General features: G+C 47.1%; 1 protein-coding gene across 2 annotated transcripts; it reads left to right on the top strand.

The window, feature by feature from the left end:
- Window positions 1-31: 31 nt before the first annotated feature.
- tsc1a (TSC complex subunit 1a) lies at window positions 32-16,783 on the top strand. 2 transcript variants are annotated; one of them, XM_061071288.1, is made up of 22 exons: window positions 32-81; window positions 914-1,031; window positions 1,104-1,207; window positions 1,278-1,430; window positions 1,523-1,667; window positions 1,765-1,919; window positions 3,985-4,058; window positions 5,735-5,931; window positions 6,013-6,065; window positions 6,177-6,288; window positions 6,389-6,480; window positions 6,559-6,658; window positions 7,018-7,241; window positions 8,789-8,949; window positions 9,256-9,299; window positions 9,664-9,830; window positions 9,977-10,159; window positions 10,389-10,499; window positions 10,947-11,069; window positions 11,302-11,489; window positions 13,621-13,755; window positions 14,026-16,783. In XM_061071288.1, exons 2-22 carry the CDS (start codon window positions 923-925, stop codon window positions 14,519-14,521), a joined length of 3,126 nt encoding a protein of 1,041 aa, XP_060927271.1. In that variant the 5' UTR covers window positions 32-81; window positions 914-922; the 3' UTR covers window positions 14,522-16,783. The 2 variants fall into 2 exon arrangements, with proteins under 2 accessions (XP_060927271.1, XP_060927270.1); XM_061071287.1 differs by having other exon boundaries at window positions 9,256-9,326.
- The last annotated feature ends 272 nt before the right edge of the window (window positions 16,784-17,055 follow it).

The raw sequence follows: 17,055 nt of genomic DNA, 5'->3' as shown, positions 1-17,055 counted from the left end.
CTTGATTGGCTGCAGTGTCGGGTTCCCGGGGGCGGGGCCTGGTGTCATGGCTGCTCCCTGTTCGGACCGACTCTTCGCGAGGTAACGAACTTTTTCACCCGTTTCACGTTTAACCGCGTTTTTCATTCGTTTATTCACATCCAGGAACTGTCTGTGCACCGGAAGTGACGCAGGGGAGGAAACAGCGGCTCTGCTAAACACTGTCAGCATGCTAGCTCAGCCCCGATCTGTTAGCATGCTAGCTTAGCCGTGAGCTAACTGTGAGTCAGAGCAACAGGATGGGGCTAAGATGCTAACAGTTAGCTTCAGTGACGTCAGACACGTTGAAAAGCTTATGCTGCGTTCAGGACAACTCGGATGTCGTAGCTTTCCGACCTCCTACTCGGTGAAACTTCATCTCCCCCTAGCTCACGGAGTAGCAGTTGGCTCACGGAGCAGCAGTTGTCTGACGTCACAGGCTCACGGAGCAGCAGTTGTCTGACGTCACAGGCTCACGGAGCAGCAGGTCCTGCAGCGGAGGCTCGTCTGGTGTCACGTGTTCTCCCTTGTGTGTTCAAAGTGTTTCCAAGTTTAAAAACAAAGTTTAAACTTCGTCTCCGCCTGTTTTCATATCATCAAGAACTGATTCAAACCAAACTGATCAGAAACTTGAACAAACTTCAGAGAGAGAAGAACTGAAATGACAGAAACATCTTTACAAAATTTAATTTAACGACTACGTAGATTATTTTGTTTGGGCCGAGTCTCTACGAACATGGAGGAGGTTTGTGATCTATACTGCAACCAGACACCAGGGGGCGATCCAGAAGATGTAGCTTCACTTTCTGCAGCAGTGTCTTTGGTTCTGAGATGAGCTGTAGCTTTAAAAAGTGAAACACAGTTCTGGACAGACTGTCGTCCCTTGTGTCTCCAGGTGTTGACCATGTCCAAGGAGCAGGTGACTATCAGTGAGCTCCTGCTCTCATTGGACAGTTCCGAGCTGCAGGAGGCGGAGCAGGTGAGAGCGACAGTCAACCAGCAGCTGAGCTCAGGTGAGTCCACCTGCAGAGACGCATTCACTTCCCGTCTGTCCTTGTCATGTGACCTGTAGTTGCTTCTTGCAGACAGAGGGGGTGCGGTTCTCTCCTCCCTGGTGGAGCACTACCTGGACTCCTCCTCGTCCCAGGCCGTTCTCCTCCTGTCGACCATCAGAGAAGCTCATCACAAGGTCAGCAGCGTCTCACTGTCCCTCTCCAGCTGTGTGGAGCTTCTCTGACGTCAGTGTTCACCGCTTTCAGCTGCTGCTGGAGAAGCTCCACGAGTCTCTGAACAGACCTGCAACCAGATTGGCTGCTCTGACTCTGCTGGGTCACCTGATCCGCAAGCAGCCGCCATGGGTTCATCACATCAGCCGCTCCCCCCTGCTGCCGTCCCTGCTGCGCTACCTCAAGGTGACCACTCGGATCCCTGAAGACACACTGGGTGTACAGAGGATCAGTGGGAATTGATCAGCTGTTTGTTGTGGTGTTGTTGTGTCTTTCAGACGGACAGCGATGTGGCCGTTCTCATCACTGCGGTCCTGGTCCTCATCACTCTGTTACCCATGATCCCTCAGGCCGGGAAACAGCACATCTACGACTTCTTCGATGTTTTCGGACGCCTTGCATCCTGGAGTTATAAAAACCCTGGTAACACACACACAAACGATCACAAACTAACACACACTAGTCTGAATGTGATCAGTGGGGTGTTTGTTCCGCTCTGATTGGCTGTCTCCTGCTGCAGGTCTTGTGCCTGTGGTTCACCTGGTCCACCTCCATGCAGGCGTGTACTCACTGTTCCACCGTCTGTACGGGATGTTCCCCTGTAACTTCATCTCCTACCTGAGGCTCCACTACAGCATGAAGGAGAACCTGGACACCTTCCAGGAAATCGTCAAGGTCAGTGACCCCAAAGACCCCTACAGACCACTACAGACCACTACAGACCCCAAAGACCCCTACAGACCCCTACAGACCCCTACAGACACCTACAGACACCTACAGACCACTACATACCCCTACAGACCACTACAGACCACTACAGACCCCTACAGACCACTACAGACCCCTACAGACCACTACAGACCCCTACAGACCACTACAGACCCCTACAGACCCCTACAGACCCCTACAGACCCCTACAGACCCCTACAGACCCCTACAGACCACTACAGACCCCTACAGTCCCCTACAGACCACTACAGACCACTACAGACCCCTACAGACCCCTACAGACCCCTACAGACCCCTACAGACACCTACAGACCACTACAGACCACTACAGACCACTACAGACCACTACAGACCCCTACAGACCCCTACAGACCACTACAGTCCCCTACAGTCCCCTTCAGACCACTACAGACCCCTACAGTCCCCTACAGACCACTACAGACCCCTACAGACCACTACAGACCCCTACAGACCACTACAGACCACTACAGACCCCAGCACTGGAACAGACCACAGCAGCGGACCACAGTGACTGAGTGTGATCAGACCCAGAGTGACCTGAACCCACTGAATCCACAGCTTGTTGACAGCTCTGAGCAGAAGCTGCAGTTCACTGTTGATTATTGATTAATGATTAATGTTGAGCTCTGTTCAGATCAGATTGTGATGAAGCTGTCGAGGATCTGAGCAGCTGCTCCACTGGGTTCTCACTCACACAGAAATACGAGCTGTAAACAGCAGCTGCTGCTTTTCTCAGATAACACCAGTGTCTCTGACGCTGCTGCTCTGAGGTTCCACTCTGAGGTTCCACTCTGAGGTTCCACTCTGACTCTGAGGTTCCACTCTGACTCTGAGGTTCCACTCTGAGGTTCCACTCTGAGGTTCCACTCTGACTCTGAGGTTCCACTCTGAGGTTCCACTCTGACTCTGAGGTTCCACTCTGAGGTTCCACTCTGAGGTTCCACTCTGACTCTGAGGTTCCACTCTGACTCTGAGGTTCCACTCTGAGGTTCCACTCTGACTCTGAGGTTCCACTCTGAGGTTCCACTCTGACTCTGAGGTTCCACTCTGACTCTGAGGTTCCACTCTGACTCTGAGGTTCCACTCTGAGGTTCCACTCTGACTCTGAGGTTCCACTCTGACTCTGAGGTTCCACTCTGAGGTTCCACTCTGAGGTTCCACTCTGAGGTTCCACTCTGACTCTGAGGTTCCACTCTGAGGTTCCACTCTGACTCTGAGGTTCCACTCTGAGGTTCCAGTCTGACTCTGAGGTTCCACTCTGAGGTTCCACTCTGACTCTGAGGTTCCACTCTGACTCTGAGGTTCCACTCTGACTCTGAGGTTCCACTCTGACTCTGAGGTTCCACTCTGAGGTTCCACTCTGAGGTTCCACTCTGAGGTTCCACTCTGACTCTGAGGTTCCACTCTGACTCTGAGGTTCCACTCTGAGGTTCCACTCTGAGGTTCCACTCTGAGGTTCCACTCTGAGGTTCCACTCTGACTCTGAGGTTCCACTCTGACTCTGAGGTTCCAGTCTGACTCAGAGGTTCCACTCTGACTCTGAGGTTCCACTCTGAGGTTCCACTCTGACTCTGAGGTTCTACTCTGACTCTGAGGTTCCACTCTGAGGTTCCAGTCTGACTCTGAGGTTCCAGTCTGACTCTGAGGTTCCACTCTGACTCTGAGGTTCCACTCTGACTCTGAGGTTCCACTCTGAGGTTCCAGTCTGACTCTGAGGTTCCACTCTGACTCTGAGGTTCCACTCTGACTCTGAGGTTCCACTCTGAGGTTCCAGTCTGACTCTGAGGTTCCACTCTGACTCTGAGGTTCCACTCTGACTCTGAGGTTCTACTCTGACTCTGAGGTTCCACTCTGACGTTCCACTCTGAGGTTCCACTCTGACTCTGAGGTTCCACTCTGACTCTGAGGTTCCACTCTGAGGTTCCACTCTGAGGTTCCACTCTGAGGTTCCACTCTGACTCTGAGGTCTCTCTCTCTCTCTCTCTCTCAGCCGATGCTGGAACATGTAAGGGTTCACCCTGAGTTGGTCACAGGGACTCAGGACTATGAACTGGACCCGTCCAGGTCTGTATTCTCTTTGTTGTTATTTGTCTGTTGTTGTTATTTGTCTTTTGTAGTTGTTTGTCTTTAATGTTGCTCACTTCCTGTTGTACTGCGATATTAGTGTGTAGTGTTTTATTAATGAGTGACCACTTCTACTTCGTAGCTTTCAGGGAAATCACGTTAAATGTGTGCTTTAGCAAATATTTCTGCTGTAACCATAACAACTGAACTTTGGACAATAAAAATATGTTCTCTGCACGTAGGACTTGGACTTTACTAGTAAACAATTCAACTTTGAATAATTACCGTCTTGAAAAACGGTAGAGACGTGATTAAACATGAGAAACATGAGGCTGGATAATCTTGACTGATAATTATTGATTCTTAGCCTTCATCCTGTTAGATACGTATCCCAGGCACATTATCTCCCAAATATATCATATCATATAATCCTCACTAGTTCTTTATCCTGACAATCGATCACAACCGTTCAAACAGAAGATTCAGTATTCATCTGTGGACGATGAGGCAAAGGAACTCTGAGGAAGAGACCAGTCAGTAACATGTATTGATGAGACATTAATATCTTTGATGTGATAAGGATGGAGAAAAGGAAGGAGAAGCTGGAAAGAGAAGCTCTGTGTGTCATGTGACCCCGACCTTCTAGACCTACAGCAGCAGAACTGAGATCAGGTCTAAGACAAGTCTGGACCAGCTCTAACTAGAAGCTTGATCATAAAGGAAGGTTTGAATCCTCAGCGTCCAGAAGGAGTCTGTCTCCACAACTAAAGCTGAGATGATTCCTCAGGAGAGGAGCTTGATGCTGAAGCTCTGGCTCCTCCTCCTCCTCCTCCTCCTCCTCCTCCTCCTCCTCCTCCTCCTCCTCCTCCTCCTCCTCCTCTAGAGACTTTAGGGACCACAGCCTGAATTCTGGGAGCTCAGGGCTCTAGTGGTGATAAGGTACGATGAGCTCCTTAAGGTTTGATGCTGCCATATTATTAATGTAGGTGAGGAGGAGGATTTTAAATTCTAAATGTAACAGGAAGTCAGTGTAGTGAAGCTACCACAGGAGACATGTGATGTCTGTCCCTGGTTGTCTTCAGGACACGTGCTGCAGCATTTAGGACAAACTGCAGAGTCTCTAACGACTTCCTGCTGGAGCCAGATAATAAGGAATTACAATAATCACGTCTCGATGGAACAAAGACCTGGACTCGTTCTTCTGCGTCTTTCTGAGACGTCACTGATGTTTGAGATGTCACTCGAGTGGAAGAAGGCGGTTCTAGAAATATGTTTTAAGTGAGAATCAGAGGACAAATCAGGATCAAAGATCACTCCCAGATTCCTGATGTTTCATTGGAGACGATGTCGTCTAGAGCGTCTTCATCATGAGATAATGTGTCTCCAACGTGTTTAGGGTCAAGTATTAGGACCTCTGTTTTATATGAGTTCAACAAGAGAAAATTACAGCTCATCCAGGTTTTTATGTCCTTGAAACATGAAGTTTAGTTAATTGAAGACGCTGTTCCGGTTTTATTGATACATATAACTGGGTGTCAATGAACTTCAATCAAGTTTCTTTTCTTTTTTTTCTCAACGCAGTGGGGGGGCAGCAGTCCTTTTCAGATCCTGGTCACTGGTGTTTCTTTGATCTGAACATGACGTCATAAAAGTCTTTATACTTTGCTTTGTCCCAGGTGGAGATGTTATGAAGTCCATGACATCGTGATCGAGTGTTCCCGAGTGTCTCTGGATCCTCTGGAGTCGTCATGTGAGGACGACAGTTTCTCCTCCCTCAGAGACCCCCCTTCCTCACCCTCACCTCGACCCCCCCCTCTGTCCTCCCCCCTCCCCCCGCTCGACCTCACCTGCATAGATGGCGTCAGCAGCACAGGTGAGCTCATTCAAATTACATATATATATTAAAACTGTATATGTAATTTGATTATCTAATTTATAATCTGTGTTTTGACAGGAAGCTCAACGTGTCCGGCTCTGCCTCAGTTGACCTTTGACACTTGCATACAGGTCAGTGACTTGTCTGTCTCCTTGCTAATGATCAGATGAGGGCCACGTGTTTCCCATCATGCACTGCAGCAGTCTGAACCGGACCGATGAACCCATTGTCTCTGTGTTCAGGCTGATGATGTCACATGGAGCCCCTCCTCTCACTGTGGTTTGTCCACGCCCCCCCCTGAACCTGCTGCCACAGACTCCACCCACCCACCAAGCAGAACCGCATCCTTCTCAGGTGGGAGGAGTCACGGATCAGATCCTCGTCAGATCAGTCGCATGTTCATCAGATCGCTTCGTTCTGAATGTGAAACTGAAACTCGTCTGTTTGTCTCCAGCTGTGGAATGTCCCCCGTCTCCCTCCGTCCCTGTGACATCACTGAGCCAATCCAACCAGGACGGGGGTCTGACTCCTCGTGACCACCACCAGGTGAGCTCAGGACCCCGGCTTGGTACTTTACAGCAGAAGACTTTTATTGTGAAGGAATCTGTGTCTGTGTCCTCACAGGTGAAGCAGCAGCCAATCCCAGAGCTGGAGAGGTCATCCAGTCAGCCAGTCACAGAGAAGGAGGAGAGAGCTCGAAGTGATGTCATCAACAGCAGCGGAGGTAAGGTGATGATGGATGTGATCAGCTGATCGTCCTGCGTCCACAGCGAACATTCACATCATAAACATACCAGCCGTAACTGAGGGAGCACTTTATTAGGAACAGACTCAGGCACCTGCAGGAGAACGTCTGAGAGTTTTCAAACTAAAACGAGATCAGTTTACACAAGTCTCAGATTCAGAGGCTGGAGAACTCCACCAGGTGTAACCATAGCAACAGTGATGAGATATAACTGAGACGTGTTTGTGTGGGCGGAGCTACGTGTGTGTGTGTTCGAGTCATGTGATGTTTAAACTCTTTGACCTGATGATGAGGAGAAATGAGTGAAAATCAAACGCCTTTATCTCGTTTCTCTCAAGACTCCACCCCCCCTCAGCACGTCCTCCTCACCTCTACCCCCAGCTGTGGCCAGTCAGACTCCTCCCTCCCCCGTCCTCCCCCCTCCATCTCACTCTGCTTCACCCCACCAACCAGGTCAGAGGAGGGAGGCCTCTTCGATCAGAGTCCCGCCTTCCCATACGAACCCCTGTTTGAGCTGGCTCTGCCTCGAGCCGCACAACTCTTCATCGGGAGGAAGACTCTGGTAAATTCTGTCTGTTTCTCTGTCTGTCTGTCTGTCTGTCTGTCTGTCTGTCTGTCTGTCTGTCTGTCTGTCTGTCTGTCTGTCTGTCTGTCTGTCTGTTGCTCTGTCTGTCTGTCTGTTGCTCTGTCTGTCTGTCTGTCTGTCTGTCTGTCTGTCTGTCTGTCTGTCTGTCTGTCTGTCTGTCTGTCTGTCTGTCTGTCTGTCTGTCTGTCTGTCTGTCTGTCTGTCTGTTGCTCTCTGTCTGTTGCTGTCTGTCTGTCTGTCTGTTGCTCTCTGTCTGTCTGTCTGTCTGTCTGTCTGTTGCTCTCTGTCTGTCTGTCTGTCTGTCTGTCTGTCTGTCTGTCTGTCTGTCTGTCTGTCTGTCTGTCTGTCTGTCTGTCTGTCTGTCTGTCTGTCTGTCTGTCTGTCTGTTGCTCTCTGTCTGTCTGTCTGTCTGTCTGTTGCTCTCTGTCTGTCTGTCTGTTGCTCTCTGTCTGTCTGTCTGTCTGTTGCTCTCTGTCTGTTGCTGTCTGTCTGTCTGTCTGTTGCTCTCTGTCTGTCTGTCTGTCTGTCTGTCTGTTGCTCTCTGTCTGTCTGTCTGTCTGTCTGTCTGTCTGTCTGTTGCTCTCTGTCTGTCTGTCTGTCTGTCTGTCTGTCTGTTGCTCTCTGTCTGTCTGTCTGTTGCTCTCTGTCTGTCTGTCTGTCTGTCTGTTGCTCTCTGTCTGTCTGTCTGTCTGTCTGTCTGTCTGTCTGTCTGTCTGTCTGTCTGTCTGTCTGTCTGTCTGTCTGTCTGTCTGTCTGTTGCTCTCTGTCTGTTGCTCTCTGTCTGTTGCTCTGTCTGTCTGTTGCTCTCTGTCTGTCTGTCTGTTGCTCTCTGTCTGTCTGTCTGTCTGTCTGTCTGTCTGTCTGTCTGTCTGTCTGTCTGCTGCTCTCTGTCTGTCTGTCTGTCTGTCTGTCTGTCTGTCTGTCTGTCTGTCTGTCTGTCTGTCTGTCTGTCTGTCTGTCTGTCTGTCTGTCTGTCTGTCTGTCTGTCTGTCTGTCTGTCTGTCTGTCTGTCTGTCTGTCTGTCTGTCTGTCTGTCTGTCTGTCTGTCTGTCTGTCTGTCTGTCTGTCTGTCTGTCTGTCTGTCTGTCTGTCTGTCTGTCTGTCTGTTGCTCTCTGTCTGTTGCTCTCTGTCTGTTGCTCTCTGTCTGTCTGCTCTCTGTCTGTCTGTCTGCTGCTCTCTGTCTGTCTTGATGTCAGTCTTTGAAGTGATTGTATAAATTCTACTGTTTTTATTTTTTTTTTATATTTAACCTAAATTTTAACATTAACTTAACACAAATGTATCCACATTTGTGTATTTTATTTTCTAGATTTTTGTATCTTTATTAATATTATAATACTACAACGTAATTTTCATGAAATTCTTAACCTGATCTTTCAGATTACAATTTGTATTTCCTTTAACGTCTGTACAAGCCGAGGATGTGTTATATTTTATATTAACAAATCTAATAAAAGCTAATATGTTTAGCTCATGATTGAAGCTGTGTTTGTCTTCTCGTGGATCCTGTTGTGACCTGTAGGAGGCGCTGGAGAGAGCAGCAGGTCAGCAGGAGACGGGGGGAGGTGGGGGAGGAGTGGAGGGAGAGGACAGGAAGCAGGATCTGACCTCCGTCTCCCCTCTGGAGGCTCTGGACCAGCTGATCATCCACGGACGCGACGCCCATGAACGCCTGAGCAGTAGGTGAGACTGTTACCATGGAGATGGATGAAGAGAAAAACAACAGCTAACAGCCAACAAAATCTTCTGTCTGGCTCCGCCCACAGGAAGAGCCCTTTCACATGACCTCATTCTGGATCCTGTATTAAGAGGGAGGACATTTAGGTCCTCACTTCTTCAGTGGCCAGTTTTGAGTTTAAGACTTGGTTTCAGGGTTAGAATCAGGTCTAGGTTAGTGTTAGTCATTTAGTGTTAGGGTAAGGCCCTCTGGAACATAAGTGTCCTCACTGTGTGTGTGTGTGTGTGTGTGTGTGTGCGTGTGTGTTGCAGGTTGTCAGCTGTCAGTAGGTCGGTGGATCGAAGTCATTTTGGAGGTAAACAGCAAAGCATGAAAACCAAAGGTACCTGAATTAACTCACTGACTTGTTAAATGAATTCACAGATGATTGCAAGCTCTCAGTCGTCTTCTTCTTCTTGATATAATTCAGTCTCCACTGTTGTTACATATTATTTAAATTCAATTTTACATTACTCGATTGAACCTGAGAGTTGTGAGAGTTGTGGATTAAACTGAGTAGAGAGACTAACTTTATTAACTGCACTAACCAGACTAACTCTACTTAATCTGTGTTTAAATTGTGATCAGTTATTCACAGGCTGCAAAACACATTTATGTATGTCTATTGTGTGTGTGTGTGTTGTGTGTATTGATGGTCTTTGTGTTGTGTGACGTGTCAGGTGCGGTCGTGGGGGAGGAGCTTCAGTCGCTGAGGAGTCAGTTGTTGCTGATCCACAGTCAGCTTCAGTACGAACGTTTCAAACGGCAGCAGCACGCCATCAGAAACCGCCGCCTGCTGCGCAGAGTCATTAGCTCGACTGCGCTGGAGGAGCAGAGTATCGCCATGGTAACAATACACATGTCAACACTGTCTGAGCACAGCGTTGTCATGGTGACACAACATTGTCTTAAACTTATGACAACCAACGTCAAGGTGCATTACAGAGAGTGTGTGTGTGTGTGTGTGTGTGTGTGTGTGTGTGTGTGTGACAGAGGGCTCAGCTGGGCGTTCAGGACGAGGAGATTCGTTCTATGAAGTTGAGTCTTGAGGAAGAACAGAGACGTTCTACACAACTGCAGCAGGACACACACACACACACCAACCAGCTGAACACACAGATCCAACAACTGCTGCTGCAGCAAAAGGACGAGCAGACACACAACCAGAGGCTACAGGTACAAACCCACACACACTCTAATAACCACTTACACACACAAATGAATACACTGACACTAACACACATGCATTAATACACACTGACACACACATTAATATACACTGACTCACGCACAGATTAATACACTTTGACACACACAGATATACACTAATACATGTTGACAAACTAATACTCAAGCTGACACACACACACACACACAACAACCGTGTTTTGATTGGCTGTTTCAGAGCGACCTTCAGGAGTGTCAGAGCAGGCTGAGAATTGTGGAGGCGGAGCTTCAGAGTGCCAATAACAAGGCCTACAATTCTGAGCATCAGCTGACCCAGCTGTCACTCAAGGTGAGGAGCACTCTGATTGGACCGTTCTTTACATGTAGAGATGACATTACATTACATCAACCATGAGGGAACAAACCAGAACAACAAGAATCAAGTCGGTACAATTTCCTTCAAGAAAGACAAACTACAAAGTGCAACATGTAGGTGACACTAACCCTAGTAACAGCCCCCCCCCCCCTGGACCTGAGATGTGAAAGTGGTCTTCAGTTTGAGAGAGAAAGAGAGAAAGTGGTCGGAGACAGGAAGTGTGTGACAGTGAGGTTAGAGGTAGAGCAGCTGGTTCCCGGCTTGGTGAGAGATATGTCATCCAATCAGACAAAGAATGATGATAGTAATGATGAAGATGGTGAATTTGACGGTGATGAAGATGATGACGGTGATGAAGATGATGGCCCTGGCCCTTGGTCCTGTGTGTGTGTGATGTTGTGTCTGGATGTTTCTCTGCAGTTGAGCAGCAGTGAACAGTTGCAGCAGCAGATCTTCTTGATGAACCAGCAGCTCGTCCTCCTCAGAGAAACTAACAGAGCTCTGACCAATCAGCTGGAGGGAGGAGGGGCCGGCCGTTTGACCGTACGACAACACACACACACACACCCACACACACACACACACACACACACCCACACACACACAGACACAGACACACACACATACACATCTCTCTATAGTTGGGGGGGATACTCATTGACATAATGTGTTCCCCAGCCCCTTACTCTAACCTCACTTTGACTTTGTGAGGATCATGAAAATGTCCTCACAAAGATGATTTTGAGCCATAATTGATAATCGTGTGCGTGTGCAGGAGGCGTCCATGCTGCAGTGCAGTGTGGGTAAAGAGTGCCAGCGCCTGAGGGACAGCGATGTCCAGCAGAGACAGAAGCTGGAGGCAGCCAATCACAGGATCGTGGAGCTTGAGAACCAGCTGACCAGGAAAGATCAGTTGATCCAGGATCAGAAGAAACTCCTGGAGGACACCAAGGCCCAGAGCAGGTCAGATCCCTAACCCTCACCAGTAACTATCAACCTGAACCAGTTACCTAAACTATCAACCTGAACCAGTTACCTAAACCATCAACCTGAACCAGTTACCTAAACTATCAACCTGAACCAGTTACCTAAACTATCAACCTGAACCAGTTACCTAAACTATCAGCCTGAACCAGTTACCTAAACTATCAACCTGAACCAGTTACCTAAACTATCAACCTGAACCAGTTACCTAAACTATCAACCTGAACCAGTTACCTAAACTATCAACCTGAACCAGTTACCTAAACCATCAACCTGAACCAGTTACCTAAACTATCAACCTGAACCAGTTACCTAAACTATCAACCTGAACCAGTTACCTAAACTATCAGCCCGAACCAGTTACCTAAACTATCAACCTGAACCAGTTACCTAAACTATCAACCTGAACCAGTTACCTTAACCATCAACCTGAACCAGTTACCTAAACTATCAGCCTGAACCAGTTACCTAAACTATCAACCTGAACCAGTTACCTAAACTATCAACCTGAACCAGTTACCTAAACTATCAACCTGAACCAGTTACCTAAACTATCAACCTGAACCAGTTACCTAAACTATCAACCTGAACCAGTTACCTAAACTATCAACCTGAACCAGTTACCTAAACTATCAACCTGAACCAGTTACCTAAACCATCAACCTGAACCAGTTACCTAAACTATCAACCTGAACCAGTTACCTAAACTATCAACCTGAACCAGTTACCTAAACTATCAACCTGAACCAGTTACCTAAACTATCAGCCCGAACCAGTTACCTAAACTATCAACCTGAACCAGTTACCTAAACTATCAACCTGAACCAGTTACCTTAACCATCAACCTGAACCAGTTACCTAAACTATCAGCCTGAACCAGTTACCTAAACTATCAACCTGAACCAGTTACCTAAACTATCAACCTGAACCAGTTACCTAAACTATCAACCTGAACCAGTTACCTAAACTATCAACCTGAACCAGTTACCTAAACTATCAACCTGAACCAGTTACCTAAACTATCAACCTGAACCAGTTACCTAAACTATCAACCTGAACCAGTTACCTAAACCATCAACCTGAACCAGTTACCTAAACCATCAACCTGAACCAGTTACCTAAACTATCAACCTGAACCAGTTACCTAAACTATCAACCTGAACCAGTTACCTAAACTATCAGCCTGAACCAGTTACCTAAACCATCAACCTGAACCAGTTACCTAAACTATCAACCTGAACCAGTTACCTTAACCATCAACCTGAACCAGTTACCTAAACTATCAACCTGAACCAGTTACCTAAACTATCAACCTGAACCAGTTACCTAAACTATCAACCTGAACCAGTTACCTAAACTATCAGCCCGAACCAGTTACCTAAACTATCAACCTGAACCAGTTACCTAAACTATCAACCTGAACCAGTTACCTAAACTATCAGCCTGAACCAGTTACCTAAACTATCAACCTGAACCAGTTACCTAAACTATCAACCTGAACCAGTTACCTAAACTATCAACCTGAACCAGTTACCTAAACTATCAACCTGAACCAGTTACCTAAACTATCAACCAGAACCAGTTACCTAAACTATCAACCTGAACCAGTTACCTAAACTATCAACCTGAACCAGTTACCTAAACTATCAACCAGAACCAGTTACCTAAACTATCAACCTGAACCAGTTACCTAAACTATCAACCTGAACCAGTTACCTAAACCATCAACCTGAACCAGTTACCTAAACTATCAACCTGAACCAGTTACCTAAACTATCAACCTGAACCAGTTACCTAAACTATCAACCTGAACCAGTCGGCCCTGGCCAGGCTGCTCTACACTGCTCCATGAAGGATTCACCTGTAAACAAAACTCAGAAGTTTAGTTCATGCTATTAACAGCAGTCGTACATAGGATCAGACATCATTCTATAATATAGTATAAGCAGATAACAGTGTGTGTGTGTGTGTGTGTGTGTGTGTGTGTGTGTGTGTGTGTGTGTGTGTGTGTGTGTGTGTGTGTGTGTGTGTGTGTGTGTGTGTGTGTGTGTGTGTGTGTGTGTGTGTGTGTGTGTGTGTGTGTGTGTGTGTGTGTGTGTGTGTGTGTCAGAGCGGAGTTGTCGGCCTGTGACAGTCGCTGCCTTGCTCTGCAGCGAGTCAGTCAGAACCTGCAGACTGAGATGCTCCAGCTCTACAGTCAGATCCACCTGGAGACTCACAGTCGCCCTCAGGACGTCTGCGGCAGGTAAACTGATGATTCTTTGACAGAAAGTTTAGTTTACTATTAAAATGAGTTTTCTTCTGTTGGTCACACATCTGAGGAATGGTTCATGTTACAGTTTATCCTCAGAGGCTAAATGCTCAAACCACAGCTGGTGTCAGCCGCCTCAGTGTCTGTGTACAGTAGCTCACATTAGAGCACAGAGCACAAGTAGAGGTCACCTTCATTATTCATAAAACCAGTCAGATGATAACAGCTGATGATGTCGTGTGATGTCATCTTTCTTTCCCTCAGGCCCAATGGCGGCAGTGTTGCTTTACCTGTTGCTCAGAGCAGCCTCAGGCCCCGCCCCTCCTCTTCTTCTGTTGGTATAATAAATGGAGTGGTGTCCACCTCCCCCCTGCACCTCCCGTCCTTCTCCTCCTCCCCCCTCTCCCTGTCCCCCATCGAGTCCCCCCTGGCCGTCGGATCGTTCCTGGAGCAGCGAGCGCGGCAGCTGTTCGGACCGACCAATCACAGCCCGGAGGAGGAGCTGGAGGAGGAGCTGGAGGATGAGGAGGTTCAGTCGGAGACCCTTCTTCTGGATCCTGAGGTGGAGGAGGCCACCTTCCTCTCAGAGAACCCTCAGATGGCGCCTCCAAGCCTGGCTGCAGCTCACAGCTTCACCGCCTTCAAACCCGCGGCGCTCCCCCCAGGTCCTGCCCCCCCCGCAGACCTGACCCTCGCTGTCCGCCAGAGGAGACACGAGCTGAGCATCATGGACTACGACGAGACGCTGCCAGAGTACTGACAGCACTGGAGGCCGTCCTCAGATCAGCAGCTGACCTGCTGACTGGTCTGTTTTCACATCTGCCTTAAAAACACTGCGTGTCACTTCCTGTTCCTGTTCGCTGGATAAAACCATCGCGGTGAATGAATTGCAAAGCTAGCTCGAATGCTAACCAGCCAATAAGCTGACAGAGATTACAGAGAATCAGTCGGAGTTTAACCTCCAGAGCACAAATGAAACGACAAACTCACTGATTCTATTGAAATGAACCGATAAATGTTATAAATCTCAGTCCAACTAAAGAACTCAAGCTAAGATAGAAATCAGAGAGAAACTTATTCAACAACTGTAGATTGTTCCGCTGATGCAACATGAGCTTGTCAGCTAAGTGGCTTTTAGTTCAAACTAATCAAAGAGCAGGTTGATGGATGTTAATTTAACAGAAGAATAGAGAAATAAGTTAATGTTAGAAAAAAATGTATGATGAAAGAATCTTTAACTCCGATTTAAGAATATATCCAGATTGTGTCAAAATATAAAACGAGTTTTAAAGAGACATTCAATTGAACTGTAAAATCTTAAAAACTAAATAACTGTCAGAGCAACTAAATACAACAAAACAAATCACATCAGTAATTTAATCTGATGTTTAAAGTCTCACAGCTAACATTAGCGTGCTAATATTTCCCCTCAGCACATTGACTTGTGAATGAACTCATGCTCTGATGCTGTTCCTGAGTCTGAACGTTGGATCTTTAGAGTTTTGTTTTTGTTGTCAGGAAACAATTAATTAAACCAAAAATAAGGGAAGAAGGTGGAGGTTTGTTTGAATGAGTTTAAGGGGAAGCTAGCAGTAGCTGTGCTAATGATCCAGCGTCATCTGCAACATTAACCTGCCTTCCTGTCACAAACATCAGATTTCTCTGCAGCTGCAACAGCTGCATCAAAACACTATCAACCTTTTACACCAAAATTAGTGGTTATATATTTCAGGGAAAAAAAACCTCACGCGTTGCCACGAATCAGGCTTGACTTCCTGTCTGGACTGACGCTGAGCTGCTCAGTGACGTCTCCTCTGGTCGGTCCGATCTGAACCTCAGCAGGACTGCTCTAGCTAGATATTTAACATAGATAGCATCATTAGCACAGCCAGGATGTGCTGTGTAGACGAAGGTGGATGTGGTGTAACAGCAGCGTGTTCACAGTTCTCAGTGGAAACTGACCAAAGATCTCCGTGTTCGACCGAGGAGTGAGGACCGTGTGACACGGCGTGAAATCACACAAATAACTTCAACAACGATAATGATGAAAACAAGCTGCAGCATCTGAAATATTATTAATGTTAGTTTCATGCTCACTGACAGCACTGTCCACAGTTGATCATGGAGGTCCTCAGGGTTCTATGCTTGGTCTGTTATAGTATTTCCTATATACAGATGTAGCAGCAGACATTCATAAACATAATTAAAAGTTAAAATGGATAAAAACACCAGCGCCCGTGTGATCGAGGCGCCGTTATTCATTGTTAAACTTTTGGTCTGGACGTTGAAGAAACGGTTTGGAGGTTTATTTTGAAAGAGACCCTTTTGCTGTCAGTCTGTGGGGAGACTCAGCTGCAGCTGAACTGATGCAATACAAATTCTGCTTGATTTTCTTTATCCACATGTGTGTGTTTGTTAAACAGAAAAGGGAAAATGTTGATCATCAAATCTCCAGCAAGGTATTTCACAAAGTGATCCCACTTGTCACAGGCAGGCGGAGTCACGCGCTCTCTGCTTGACCAGTTCTAATGTTTAAATAACACTTTGCTTCTTCTTCATATCCAGCAACATTTACAGCCATAAGAGGAAACTGTGACAGGCCGCTCAGGTTCAGGTACAGGACGCGTTCATTCCAGTTGAACTGCTGCTTCCAGCCTTTATGCTAAGCTAGGCTAGCTGTCTCAGATCCTGTGTGAAGCTACAGCGTTTTCTGATTCTGTGTGATGTTGATCTCAAATTATCGGGTGTAACATCGGAACGTGTTGGAACCGTGATCTCCTTCATGTAATGTGAACATGTGACGCTGATCTTCACCACCACAAGCAAGAGAAGGGAAACTGGTCCTTCAAAGTAAAGGCTGTGTTCATCGTCATGACAACAAACGGATGAATTATCTGATTATCTTTCTTTTTCTGCAGTGTTGTTTTCACCTGAGAAACACAGGGGGCGCTGTTCTGTGTCATCACCAGCTGGAATAGACAAATATGAAACTGTGAACACTAAAATAAAGATTTATTCATAACCAGCGTCTCCACTGAACTCTGTCGATGACCATGTGACTTTCCTCATCCTGCAGAGAATTCTAAACGATTCTACTATGAAATACTTTATACTTGTGTTCTCTGACTTCAGAAGGTTCCTCAGTCAAATTGATTGTTGGAACGCAGCAGACTTTTTTCCTCCATTTTGTCTCTGAAAATCATTTTTGAAGCGCAATGAATCCTGGGACAAGTCGGGCCCGGAAAGATCCACTCGGTGGCGCCTCCGCTGCTCGGGGGTGGAACGACATGTGGA

This window comes from Limanda limanda, chromosome 5, assembly GCF_963576545.1.
Source record: "Limanda limanda chromosome 5, fLimLim1.1, whole genome shotgun sequence".
Taxonomy (NCBI): Eukaryota; Metazoa; Chordata; class Actinopteri; order Pleuronectiformes; family Pleuronectidae; genus Limanda; species Limanda limanda.
Note: the sequence above shows the minus strand (reverse complement) of the source record. Positions and strands in the feature narration are given on the sequence as shown.

Bases quoted from the DNA above. Each gene is read 5' to 3' on its own strand.
- tsc1a (XM_061071287.1), top strand. From the start codon at position 923: ATGTCCAAGGAGCAGGTGACTATCAGTGAGCTCCTGCTCTCATTGGAC. The intron at 5,932-6,012 runs GTGAGCTCATTC...GTGTTTTGACAG, and splicing joins AGATGGCGTCAGCAGCACAG to GAAGCTCAACGTGTCCGGCT. The intron at 6,659-7,017 runs GTAAGGTGATGA...GTTTCTCTCAAG, and splicing joins TGTCATCAACAGCAGCGGAG to ACTCCACCCCCCCTCAGCAC.